This window comes from Selaginella moellendorffii, unplaced genomic scaffold (genome assembly GCF_000143415.4).
Source record: "Selaginella moellendorffii unplaced genomic scaffold, v1.0 SELMOscaffold_139, whole genome shotgun sequence".
In the NCBI taxonomy this organism is placed as follows: domain Eukaryota; kingdom Viridiplantae; phylum Streptophyta; class Lycopodiopsida; order Selaginellales; family Selaginellaceae; genus Selaginella; species Selaginella moellendorffii.
This window is the reverse complement of record NW_003314400.1, coordinates 29,301-43,711: the sequence shown is the minus strand read 5'-3', so window position 1 is coordinate 43,711 and position 14,411 is coordinate 29,301. Positions and strand designations below refer to the sequence as shown.

General features: G+C 40.6%; 1 protein-coding gene across 1 annotated transcript; it reads right to left on the bottom strand.

The window, feature by feature from the left end:
* Positions 1-11,847: 11,847 nt before the first annotated feature.
* Positions 11,848-13,544, bottom strand: LOC9630190 (UDP-glycosyltransferase 85A3). The gene is made up of 2 exons (XM_024666353.1): positions 13,024-13,544; positions 11,848-12,962 (listed from the first exon to the last, which is right to left on the bottom strand). Exons 1-2 carry the CDS (start codon positions 13,529-13,531, stop codon positions 12,046-12,048), a joined length of 1,425 nt encoding a protein of 474 aa, XP_024522121.1. The 5' UTR covers positions 13,532-13,544; the 3' UTR covers positions 11,848-12,045.
* Between the last annotated feature and the right edge of the window lie 867 nt (positions 13,545-14,411).

The following is a 14,411-nucleotide window of genomic DNA, read 5'->3' as shown; positions in this document are numbered from 1 at the left end:
GGCTCATGCAATTTTGAACCCAAAAAATGCACCAAAAAATTCTCGGCGTCATCTGGCGTTATCTCTTGAATGGCGTGGGGCCGCATGCCATTTTCAGGGTCACATAGGAGTATATTCCTAGGATATTCTGACACGCGTGAGATTTTTTTGAGTTTTCTGGAGATCCAACTGTTAGATCGCAACTAGATTTTACAGAATGGTATACAATGTCTTTCTTGATGACCCTGCAAAGAAGCATCTCGATCGGACACCACATAAGACCACACGAGCCTTACAATGTTTCAGGGGCATTTGCCATAGATCCGACCGTTATTTTGCTCCAAGATTTTACAGTTTGGTGTGCATTGACCTTTCCATCGACACTGCAAAGGGACATCACAATCAGATGCGGGATCACAAGAAACTAACTTCACTAACTCTGGTTTCACCAAGATCTACGTAAGGAGTTATGAAATGAAATGTGTTTATGGTCCTAGGGGCATTGTGACATATCAAAGGATTTTGCATCAAGTTCTGTATTTGCATGTTTATCAAGCTACTGAATTGCTAAACCCTAAACCCTAAACCCTAAACATGTGGCAAATGCTGCATGAAGAAAGATGCCCTTTCTGGGCAAATGCTGTAAGAGGCAGATGCCGAGCAGATGTATCTCAGGCTAGCGAAGGGGACAAACGAAAGCTAGCTATAAACATGACGGGATGCAAATAGATTACTAGGCTGGTCCTGCGAAAATCAAAAACCATAATTGAAAACATTGAAAATGCAAAAAGAAAGGTTTATAATATTTTTGAATTTTAAGCAACCAAAGGAATGTAAGTAGGGCATGTGTTTGTAAGTTTAAAAATGCCTCAACCACTTAAATTCCCAAGTAAATAAAGCTGTTTCTATTTTTGGTACAGGTAAACTTTATAGCGTATGGGCTCATGCAATTTTGAACCCAAAAATGCACCAAAAAATGCTCGACTAGCATTATTCTTTGAATGGCGTGTGGCCTTATATTGCCATAAATGGACGTACACACACAGCATAATTATTCCTTTACACGGCGAATAATCTTGGCACAGATCGCTGACATGGCATGGCAAAGTTCGAATCACTGACATGGCATAGCTGGATCGAGGCAAGGACATGATGTGACAAAGTTCAACCTCTGACAGCAAAGTCTAGAAGCTACTCAGTTTGAAATTTGTCAGAGGAGTCATAAGATCTGGTTTGTCAGAGGATTTGATGTGACGTTCAAGCGTGTGTTATTTTTGAATTCTCGAACTCATTCCTAGGTCTATCATTTTTGTGCGCCGTGTTCTTGGTTTCGCTAAGCGCAGTGAGCGCTGCTTGTGTAAGCGGCGTTGTGAGCTGTGGTTTATGCGTCTACGAGCGGTTGCGGCATTGCGAGCGCCATTGCGAGCGGCAGTTTATGCGAGTGGCAGTTTGTGCGAGCGGCGCTACGAGCAGTTGCGGTGTTGCGAGCGGCGCTACGAGTAGTTGCGGTGTTGCGAGCGGCACTGTCTTTGGTGTGGCTACCGCTTCCTCTTGATATTCGGCACTTGTGCTTCCTGGTATGTTCACCATGGAATGGCTTAGGACCACATTTAGAAATGGCATGAGGCCACATGCCATCTTGGGCCCTTGCAATTTCATGGCTAGTGTATTGTCATGTATGTTTTTACTTACCTGCAGCTGTGTGTATATCAAGATGGCATGAGGCCTCATGCCATCTTTGGCCCCTGCTAGCCTATTGCCATATTCCTTTTGAACTGTATATATTTTTGTATGGGTGACTAGTCACGCACACAAAAATATATACAATTGCAGCAAAGCAAAAGGAATATAGTAACAGGCTAGCAGGGGCCAAAGATAGCGTGAGGCCTCATGCCATTAGTGGTACCACTAATGGCATGAGGCCTCATGCCAATTTTGTGAATGCGAAATTTCACGTGGGTGTCAATAGCATGTTTGAATAATGGCATGTGGCCTCATGCTATTGAGGTTGTTTGGTATGTTATGATTTAGGCCATTCTCTAATCATTTTTTGTATGGTCTTAACTTCTTTTCTGCACTTTCAGAATGGCCTTCAGGGTTGGGGAAAAGGTTTACATTTTGAATGGTGGGAAGAGAGTTGCAAAAGGGACCCTTGTGTCTATGGATCGGAACTTTGTTATACACTGTCAAAGGCTTAGGGAAGGCAATGCTGCTGTATCAGTAGAGACTGTCTTCGATGGGAATGTGGTCGCTATTGAACGAGGAGAGATGGTCGTCGGGGTAAATGTTGTTGTTGCCTTGAAAAATCTTTAGAAGAAAGCAGATGTTGGGGACAGCGCAAGTGCGACGCATGTTCCCTCCGTGGATCTTAAGAACCGTGTTACATGGATTCAGGCGAAGGTGTTTCTAAACAACCCCGAGGGGGAGGTGGTAGCTGAGGGCTTAGCCACAGTTGTCGATCCAAGAGATGCGGTTGCTAATCAAGAATTGGGCTGGGATGATATTGGAGTTGCGATTTTAGAGGTTGTTGACACAGAAGAAAACAGTCTGACTATTGGAAGCATTGTGCGGTGGAAATTGAGGCACTTAGTGTTTGAGAATGTGAAGGATTCACAATCAAACACCACTACAACTGATGACAGAACATCTCTTCATGGGAAAAGAAAGTACACCTTCCTAAAGCGCAGCCAAAGGGATCTGAGCAACGAACCGAAAAGGCAGAAAATGGCGATGGAGGTTCGAATGGTCTCGACAGTTGCTTGTTGCAAGAGGAGGTGCTGTCAACATGCTGATTGGGATGCTATTGAAGAGGAGAGAGCAAGATACAAGACATTGTCCTGGAAGGCAGCTCGCAATTTTGTGTATGAGGCATTACGGTCATCTGTTGATGCTTCAGAACATCAGGTGGGGGGCATGGTCTTCCAGAGGGGTTTGGTCTGCATGAAGGCATGGAGAATCATTTATGGAGTCCCTCGAACCACATTCTACAGAATCAAAACTGAGTTCGAGGAACAAAGGGTTCAACAGGCAGTCCATGGGAACGACGGTACGCACAAAACCAGGGGTCATGTTGTATATGGAGAGGCAATCTTCAAGAGGTTTGTCGAGACATGTAGCGAGCAGCAACCACATAAAACCCGCCTCTTGGAAGATGGAACACGAGACACCCAACGAGTTCTCCCTTCCATGTATACCAAGGGGGCCATATTGGAAGATGTGAATCGGGAACTCCAGAGTAATGGCTACAAGAAGCTGAGCCAATCTAGATTTAGTAGATTGTGGAGCAACAGGTTCAGGGATGTGAGTATAAGAAAGTACTCCAGCTTTTCAAAGTGTGACGAGTGCACTGCTATCAAAATGGCTTTGTCGAAGAATTCTTGTAGCGCTCAAGAGCGAGAGATGTTGGTTAGAAGGCGGCTCGACCACAACATCGAGCAGAGAAGCTGCAGGACTGCATATTATCATAACAGGATTCTCTCCATGGAGAGACCTGACTCTTACCTCTGCATCATCCACGACAAAATGGACCAGAAAAAGACGTGCTTACCTCAACTCAATCCTGCCCCCAAGGCAATCTCTTCATCCATGCAGCTGCCTGTGTCTCTGTTTGGCATAATCGCTCATGGGCATGGTGCCCAGAACTATGGGAACTTCTTTGTACCTCTATGGGGTGGCGGGGGTGCAAACATGATGATTGCGTCCCTAGCAAAACACTTAAGGTCTCTGCAAAGTGCGCAGACTGAGCTGAACGGCCAACCCTTGCATAAGGCCCTTGTCGATCGAACCCCATACAGGGTTTAGTTGGAGGAGGAGCAAAGGCTTGCAGTATCGCGTGGGGCCCCATGCCATCCCAGTGAATATGTTGGCCGTCAGATTGTAGGGTTATCACGTGAGGCCTCATGCCATTCCGACGAGGCTGGTCGCCCGGTGAATGCACAGCCTCATCCAAACGAAGCAGAATCTCAAGGAAGTTCTTGCGGCCGATGTGGCCTTCCACCCCATCTTCTACTCCAAACAGACAATGCTGGCAGTGAGAACAAAAACATGTACGTCTTCGCGTACTTGGCGATGCTTGTTGCCAAAGGCATATTTGAAACGGTTACACTTGGCTTTCTCATGGTTGGGCACACTCATGAAGACGTCGATGCCATGTTCAGTCACCTGGCAGAGTCCCTCCGGCGATCCAATGTCCTCACCCTCCCACAACTCTACGATGAATTCCAAAATTGCATCAAAGGCATTGTTGAAGCTGCACTTCTGACAGAGGTTCCAGACTTTAAGGGGTTTGTAAGAGGCTACATCAAGGACGGATCCGAAATGCTGATTGGCCACTCCAAGCCTCTTCAGTTTCATTTCAGCATGCGTGACGGTGCTCCAGTGATGAGGTACAAGATGAGAGAATGGGACACAGTGTGGCTGCCAGTGGACGGCATTGAACTCTTCAAGAGAGATCCCATAACTGGGGAACCTATGATTCCTCAAGGTTCCCCACGGCCGATGCACCCGGATGGACTCAAAGACCAGGAAAGTATAGTGGCCGGGATTAGACAGCATATTGCCTTCTGGAAGAGGGGGTTGGTGTTTGGTGGAGAATCTTATTTTCAGAGGTGCAAGCCTTTGCTCGAATACTGGGAGAAGATTATATCTGCTATCCAAAATGGGCCGGTTGTATATGAAGAATTGGAAGAGTCCTTTTGGCCAGAACCCAGAGCACCAGATAGTAGCGGAACAATGTCCTCTGGAAATGCAGTGATTGATAACGATGTTGAGGATCACTATTGTGGGCCGAGGAACAAGAAGCCGGATTCAGCATTCAATCCAGTACAGGTCTGCAAAGGAATGGTCGTGCTTGTCAGACCCAGTAATAAAAAACAAATGATATGGGTGGGGCGCTGCATCACTGATGCAGAGGAGGACGCGGAAACTAACTCCTTCAATGTAACTGTGGAGTGGTTCAAGCCAAGTTCCGGATATACGAAGGATTGCCTAGAAAAGAGATGGGTGCTAAATCCAAGGGATCCTAGCATGAGCATATCGGTGGATAATGTTGTGCATGGTTGGATGCGGAAGCAGAGTGCCACCATCACCTTGCCAGACCATGCAAGAGATGCAGCAAGAGCATTCATAACCCGGGTTCAAGGTGAGATTCATTAATATTCCTTTACTAAGTTTCTAATGTATTTTATTTCAAGGTGAACAATCCGAATCTGAATCAGAGGAGGCGTGATGGCATGTGGCCTTACGCCATTCCTAGGTGAGATGATACAAATAACAAGTATAAATTCTTAGTTGTTCTAGCAAATCTTACTTAAAGTTTAAGGTGAACAAGCCGAATATGAATTCATCGGATTGTTATAACAAATTGCGAGGTGATGGCATGAGGTGATACGCCATTTGAGAGTGGTAGCCATTCCTATATGAGGTGAGTGAAATATTTATTAGAAATACCTCATTCAATTGTGCACTTCTAAGTCTTGGTCCACTCAGTACTGTTTGCATGTTTTTATTTTAATTCTTTCTCTAAAATGTTATTTAGCATGTGGCTTCATGCCATTGCTCTCCACAATCATGCATTAAATTTTTCTATCCTTGCATAATACTTCTCCATATATATAGCATGTGCGCACATGTGATATGGTTCATTAGGCCTGATATAGTGTGTGAGGTAAAACAAAGATGATGTGACATATGCATTTACCAATCACACGTGCATAAATCTAATAATATGGCGTGTGGCCCATATTAATGGCACATAAACCCATATTGTGGGCTTACGTGCTTTATGTACCATCATTCCCTTGTAGCGTGTGTGTTGGTTTCCTTTTATAACACAACGAACTCCATATTTTAGGGTGAAGAGCGTTCTCATGGCAAGCACAAAATCTGTAAGTGAGGCAGAAAAGGAGACGAAGAAGGAGATAGGTGAAGATGTAGAATATATAAGTCTTCCAAACTCCCCGTACTATACTCCAGGTGATCATTTTTCTGAACAAACGGCAACATTAACAACTATCGAGAACGCCCCAGTAACGTCAGAGACAACAATCCAAAGCAAAACAACTGACCCGGAGAAGGATGAGAGTACCGCTGAGAGTACCAAAAAGGAGGTGTCCACTAGCGCTTAGGCTTATAATGGCGTGTGCCCTCATGCCATTTACTTGATCACCAAATACCTTTTTCCCTTTGCACTAGTATATCTTAATACCGGTCTGAGAAATAGAATGGCATGTGCCCTCAGGCCTTTTACTAAATCACCTTTGAAAGAAATGCAAGCCTCTATGTCGTTAAAAAAAGGTACTAGAGAAATTTCTTAATAATATGAATGTTATTTAGTTTCATGAAAATACACTAAGGGTCAAATGAGTTAAATGACTTCTCCAGACTAGCAATGCCTCTTGCTACACCTTCACAATTAGATTTGTTAGAAAAAGATAACATTGAATAATATCTAAATGTTCTCACCATTAAGCTATATGTCTGGCTAATAGGAATGATGTTCATCTTGGAAAGCTCACCACACGCTCAATGAACAAACAAATAGTGTGTGCGCGCATGCCATCGCTCTTCTTTAGCTTCAGATTCAGCTTGTTCACCTTAACAATGAGATTTATTATACAACTAGATGGACACAGTCTGGACATAAGGTCACCGCGCTAGTCACCATGCCCCAGATATGTCTAGCCCCTGGACAAAAAACATATAATTTCACGTCATTTTTAAATACTTGAAAATTTGTACCTAGTCCCATTTTACTGAATAAATCCCACTTTAACGAAATAAAGCTTAATGGAAAATTTAGTCACTTACAGTCTGTGGATTAAAAGTGGGTATTAATAATTGTTGATAACTCCCCCAATTTTGGTATATCATGACTATACTTAACCTTTCATTTTGTGTGTGAATGTTTTTGATATTGATCTTGGTGGTGTATTAATGCAAAAAATCCTGAGTATGCCTGGTCAGTACCATTGCATTGCATACATCTGTACTTTAAAACCAGTGGAAGTGAACTACTCTAGAATAGAGTAGTAGTGTTTAGCAACAATTTGGGGTTTTGAGAAGTTTTATACATATTTGCATAGTTGTCAAGCATTACTAAAAGGTGATTATGCTGTAGTTACTTTATTAAGCTAATAAGCCACACTATTTCTTTGATGAAGCAACTTATTCTAATTCTACCAAACTTCAAGCTTGAACTTTGTTAAAGGACAAGGCTTCTTAGTTGATGTTATGGGCTACAAATACCAATAATTGAGTTATGCCAAGAAATTTGGTCATCTCATCCTAATTGATTTTTTATTTAGTATAATAGATACAAAATTTTGTGAAGAAGAAGTCATTCAATATATACTCAAATCATGATAAAGCTTCTCTAGTCATCTCTGCTAGCTTATAAAAGCCAATTCCATTGCTTAATAAATTTTGCATATTTATTTATTAAGCACTAGAATTGGTTTTTCTAAGCTAGCAAAAATAAAATATTTCACATGCATTTAGATTAATTTTATGTTCATTATTTATAAACTTTTATAACTAAAAAGCAAATTTGGCAAATTCTTCTCATAAAAGAGTTTTCAATAGAAGTATTTTTTATTTGAAGGGGCTTGCCATAATTATCTACCAATACCATTTGAGCTCCATCAGCTATAGCAAAATGAGCAACTTGAATTTGTGCAAAAATTTGTGACACCAAACATTTAATTACAAAGATACATTGTGAAAAAGGAAATGGCTTTTTCACAATGAATTCATATCTTTTTTGGAGAAAAAAATTTTCCACCACTTCTTTAGGTTAGCATCACATCTTTACCTATTGAAAATAAGTATAAATTAACTATTGGTTGTCCCATTTTATTCTTTCTCTTGAGCCATAGAAGCTTAGTAACATTCCTTTACAACTTTCTCTAAAACATGATTCCTTTAGATTCTAATAATAAAAATAGGTAGGGGTAAGAAGGTATGGTTTTCAAGTGCCTTCATGAACCAATATAAGGATCTTCGAGTAGAAATAAAATTAAATGTATCAAAATGAAAGATTTCTAGCAAAGTAAGATTTCCAACTCACATATTGATTGATACTCATAGAAAACGTACTATTCAAGCTTCAGGCTAAAAAAAAATTAAAGTCTAACACCATTTATTTTTACTTAACACATGTTAAATAAACCATTATATAAGGTGAACTTGATGCAAGTGTATTAATAACAAACTAAACATAGTAAAATCAAGAAGATTCCTATTTTTTGAATTGCAATGACTACAATTATAACAATTTTTTAGAAATAGCCACCAAACAAAGCACCAAATTTAAATTACAAGATAGGAAATGGTTGGAAGTGGTGGACAAACACCACTACTAAGCATTATTTGAGTGGTGGCAAAAAAAGTAGTAATTATTTTCAATACTTGCTATAGAGGTTTTTGGTGAATGTGTGGAAGGAAGTTATAAGCAACGAAAAAAATAATGATTTAAGAAACAATCTATAAAGTTCAAATATAAAAAGAAAAGGGCTTATTAATAAAAGTGCACTTCTTTTTCAATCAGTTAAGGGTTTTGGGATGTTTGAGGTTAAGCATCCTTGGGTTTGAATAATACTAAGTTGGGTGACCTCTTGATGAGAAATCCAAATTTATGAGCTTATAAAGTGTTAAATTTTTTTTTCAAATCTCATAAATTTAGCTTTGATTTACATATTAGTCTTAGCTTAAATGCTCTAAGATTATATAAGCAACTAAATAGAACAACTCAAGAGACGATCCATAGAGGTTCAAATATAAAGGGAAAGGGCCCATGAACAAAAGTGCACCCCCTTTTCCAATTGGTTAAAGGTCTTGGGATATTCGGAGTTAAACGTTCTTAGGTTTGAATAGTATTGGGATGGGTGACCTCCCGAGAAGTCCAAATTCAGAAGCTTATATTTAGTATTATAGCGGTTTCGGGTCCGACTCTGTTGGTTGGTTAAGGAAATCACACAATATATTGATTGACATCTGGCTGGTCTAATTTGCTCCCCCAAGGGGTAGGGTGTCAAGAGAGTGGAGCTCTCAGAAGAGTTGTAGCTCTCAGCTTCTATTTATGAGGGCGTGAACTTGGGATATTTGGGGTTAAGCATCCTTGGGTTTGAATAATACTGGGTTAGGTGGCCTCCCGGGAAGTTCAAATTCAAGAGTTTACAGATTATTCAAATATATCACTTTATATTCATGTTCTTTCATTCCTTGGTTGTTCGCTTATAAGTTGATCTATGGGTTATATGACCTTTCGAGAAGTTCAAATTCAGAAGTTTATAAATTATTTAAATATATCACTCCATATTCATGTTCTTTAGTTCCTTGGTTGTATGCTTATAAATTGCTCTATACTTTTGTTCCTTTGTTCTTTGATTGTACATTTTAGAATTATTCTATGCCGTAATTCTTTTGCTCTTTGGCTATATGCTTAGGAATTTGATTTTGTCCCTTTGTTTAGTGGCCCAAGGCCTTCAAACTCAAATCCCACTCCATATATATTTAAGGGTTAAGGTTCCACTCTGTGGTTATCCTATGATAAATCATTATAAATAATGTATATTACAAGAATGAGTACTAGAAGTAGTTGAGAAGAACTTTCTACATCACACAAATTATAGGTGAAAATGAGAAGTTTTTGACACTACACATTAATGATGATCTAGATATCATTTTCATATTCTTTGACACATGTGTCAGTGCATATTTGGAAGGGATCACAAAGGGGTGGTTGCTAAATAAGTCCAGAAGTAAAACAACTTATAATTGCCACTATAGCCAGCTTTATTTCATATGACATATAGTTTAAAAGTATAATAAAATTTCTAGGATCTTTTCTAAATATATTATTTTCTTCAATATAAAGGTGTGCCATTTGAGACACCAATTTACACTTGACTTGTTGCAAAGGGTATAAAGGATGGAAGAATATATCTATAAGAGTTTAAAAGGCATGAAAGATAGATTGTGTTTGGGAATTAAAATGCCTTGGGAAAGATACCTCTACATTAGATTAGGAAGAAGTTATTAATACTGGTAATGATGGTGATGTCAATAATGATGAAAAGGAGGATAAGGAAGTTCTAAATGAGGCCTATATTCCACTATCAAACAATTTAGTTCCACCACTAGATGGTTAAAATCTGGAACAAGTTCCACCAATAAATGACAATAATCGAAAAGTTCAAAAAATATTATATCAATTTTAAAACTAAACTAAAAGGGGACTTATGTGTTTTATAACAATGATTTTTTATAGTGGTTTCATTCATGTTTGACGAAATGCTCATGATGAAGAGTTAGAGGAACTCTCATTAATAATATACTATATAATAATAACATTTTATTTATTGTTTTTTCATTCACTTAGCATTTTTATAGATTTGCTTTGTTTCCCTGATAGCACACCAAAGCACTATAGGTGTCTTTAGTGGCTCTTATAGGAGATTGTTAACATCTTTCATGAAAATAACATGAATATAAATATATAACACTAGTTTAACTGTTCATGTTGAAAAATATAAAAAACTTTGCTCAAACTTCATTTTCTTCAACTTTCTAGATAGTTTTTCATATATTAATGGGAAAGTTGAGAATTAGACCAATGACAACATGCATGATACATTCCTTTTGTCAAAAACACTTCCACTTGAAGCTAGCCATATCATTTTCCTTCTGCTAAATAACCCGTGCAATGAAAGTTCATTTTAAATCATTCTCTCCATGTGAGGTATTTTATATTTTATAAAACTTCTAAATTATTTATTTTCTAGGTTATGATGTGGGCTTACCATACTTTCTACAAAAACATGCATGATAGGTTTCATAATAGTAAATATATAAGATACATTTTGCCTAGGTATGATAATTTCACTAACATCATACCCAACTTTGTGAATGAGCAAATTTATTACATGTTTCTTGGGTATTGATTTTAAACTCTATTAGCAATATAAGTCCTATTTTAACTCTATTACCCATAAAATGGTGTCGTGATTAATTACATCTATTTCGTAGATTATAGTCATCTAGAATTTCTAAAGTTGGAGGCTTTGGAAGTTTTCCTAAATATATGGTATGAGTCTTCCCCACAATCCCAATATAAAATGAGGCATAAAAGGAATTGATGATAGAAAGAAGTTATTATAAATAACTAAAAGGATTGGATGCACTTTTATTTATGGGCTATTTTTTTCAGTATTTAATGGGTACACTCTTATTTATAAGCTCTTTCTTTCTATATTTAAATCTTAATAAATTGTATATTAAATCTCCTTTATAATCAAGTCTTGGGATACTTAGATCTTATTGCGTAAGGATTGAGTTGCAAAATACCATATCTCATTTGAGCATCACATTGAACAGCTGCTAGGCTACATTATGATTGCCACTCAACTGCCAAGATCATTGAGTTCCACAACATGAGATTCCACTGCTCCACCTCATAATCAAAGATGGTCTTGGCCTCGATGATGCAATCATTGTCACCGTAGGCCATCAGGATTGTGTTCTAGAGCATGGTGCTCACCAAAGGAGTGGAATCCAAAATAACTTGCACTCAATTGACATTGCCATGAGTAGAGATTCATTCACAGACATGAGATCCCACTCATCTCGAGAAAGAGCTTCTCCGCCTTCTCGATAGATCCATTGTGAGCAAATCCTGCAATGAGAGAGTTCCACAACACTAGATTTTTCTCTAACATCGTGTCCTCGCCTTTTCCGTATTCCTGGCTTGGGCATTTGCATGACCCATAGCAGTCCAGGTTGCTAAATTCCATTTAGTTGCAAAAACATTCTCGGCATCTATCAAACTAGGTATTGTTTTTGTAGCATTGCGGTCCAAGAGATTCTCGGGCATGGTATCAAAGAGAAGCTTCGATTAATGCAAATGCCTGCGCATATGCTGTGAGCATCGCGTTCCAGCAAACGAGATTCTGGGCAAGGCACGATCAAAAACCTGCTTAGCGGAATCCCCCTCGCCCTCTTGGCCGTAGGCAACGATCATGATCGTTGCCGCGACAGCGTTTTTGATCGGTATCCCCGCGAAGATCTTCTTTACGAGGCAAGGCTCTCCACGAATTTCTTGAGGTTCGTGTGAGAAGAACCTCCGGGAGAAGCGGCCTTGACAGCCAATTCTCGAATCTCCATCGCCCTGGCTTTCAATCTCCTGCCTTGCTCTCCCTCCATGATCGCCCTCACTTTCTCTTCCACCTCTTCTCTCGGCGCAAATCCATCCTTCCCTCCAGATCTCGAGAATGCCACTCCCACGCCCTCGCCTTCCAGCACCAGCTTGGCATTCGTGTTTTGCTCAAACATAGATGGCCACCCCAGCATTGGCACTCCACACGCCAAGCTCTCGAGCATGGAGTTCCATCCGCAGTGAGTGAGAAAAGCCCCTGTTGATTCGTGCTGCAAGATCTCTAGCTGCGGCGCCCATCTCACGAACAATCCTCTCCCGCCAGTCCTGCTCATGAAACCTTTGTAGAACTCCTCGTCCATGCCAAGAACAGAGTTTGATCGTATCACCCAGAGGAAAGAAACCTTGCTTGCCTCCAATCCCAGCGCGATCTCCTCGAATTGCTTGGCAGTCATGAAGGAGATGCTTCCAAACGAAACATAGAGGACCGAGCCACGATCACGCTCGTCTAGCCATGGAAGACAAGATTCATCCGGAGTTCTCAGGTTTACCTCTTGCAATCCAGTCGAATCGATCGCCTCTCCCTTGAGAGGAAACAATGGTCCAACCGGCACGAAATTCTCCCCGAATCCTTCCCTCATCGCTTCGAAAATTCGCGGCTCGATGTCGTGGACAGAGTTTATCAGAAACCAAGAATCCAGTGCGATCCTCTTGGAGCGATACAGTGATTGTTCTTCCCCGGTCTTCTGGAATTCTCCGTCGTGCATGAAGACTGGAATGTCTTGCGATCTTATCTCCATTCCAGGGATGTAAGAAATCAGCTTTTCATCTCCCGCTGGCACCATAGAAATCCCAAGTTTTCTTAGAACACACTTCTAGATCAATCAAAGCTTCACCTTTGACAGGAACGTCTCCCATCTCCAGGAGCTTTGGAACGTGGAATTCTATGGCAGCCCAAGTAGCGTTTCCCGGCCAAAAGCTCGCTCCAGCCAATCCAGCCTTCTTTGCAGCGTGTGGAGCACTGAGATGGTAAAAGTCCGAGACGACACACGCGACTCTGGGGCCGTCTCGATCGATCCGGGACAAGAGCTCCGCGAGTGGATCCTCCATTCGGAAGATGGCCTCGCAGAAGGCGGCCTGCGCGTCGAAGTTCTTCTCGTCGAAGCCATTGGGAACTTGCAAGTCCATAGAGATGGACTCGAGGCGAATGTCGTGGCCATTACTCACAGGATTGTCCTCGCTCTTCCAGGATTGTTGCAAGGTTTCGTGGATGCTATCAACGTTGATGATGGTCACAGTGACTCCGAGGAGCGCGAGCTTGCGGGCGAGATAGATTATTGGAATGACATGTCCCTGTGCTGGAAGTGGGATAAGAACAACGTGAAGTTTCTTGTGAGAGCCCATGGATGATGATTAAACCAAGAAACAAAGAAGAAACTTTTCAAAGAGGAAGTTTTGATGGATCGTTGAATTACCAGCACTTATGGGCTGAATTGGACATTGTTCTTTCCTCTACGTCTTGTCTTTCACTAATAATTGTATGATTGGCAATAGGAGCCATACAGTCCAAGAGGTGGCTGTATTGTGGTAAAATTTAGTGGTGAGAATTCAATGTAGCAGACACATATCCTTATCTTATCTGTCGCATGAAAACTTCCTCTAAATCAGACAAAGAGAAGAGACAAAGATTTTATTTTATTTAAGATAGATTTAAGTCTATAAACGTTTTTAATTCCTTTGAAAAACCTTTAAAGCAAAGTATAGTAGCTTTTTAACAAAATCCCATCTGCTTGGCAGCTTCTTTTGTCGAATGCTTGGCTGCTTCTTTTGTGGAAGATTGTGTAGATCAAATTCCTCGCACTCTGAGTGACGAGTGGAAGTCCTCTCAAAAACTTTCAACTTGCATTGAGGCGCTAGCGTTAACTTCCCTTCGTTCTTCACATCAAAGTATCTGATGGTCAACTCTCGCGATTTAGGGTTGGGCTTGTCCTGGTCATAGTGTCCCATTGGAAACCACCACTGGCAGGGGTACTCTATGTTGCCCCACAACCGGAACTTGTAGTACCGAAGATTGGATCGAACAATTGCTTTCGTGACAAGAGTGTCCTTAGAAAGCTGGCCGACTTTAAAAGGTTTTTGATAGTCCACATGTCGAGGATTGACGTATTTCAACTCCAACTCCTCCACGGGCTTTTGGGCATCGTCCTTGCCATAGAAACTCACAATTGTAGATACCTCAAATCCAGAGAGAGGTTTGACAAGGATGAATCTCAGCTTAGTGAGC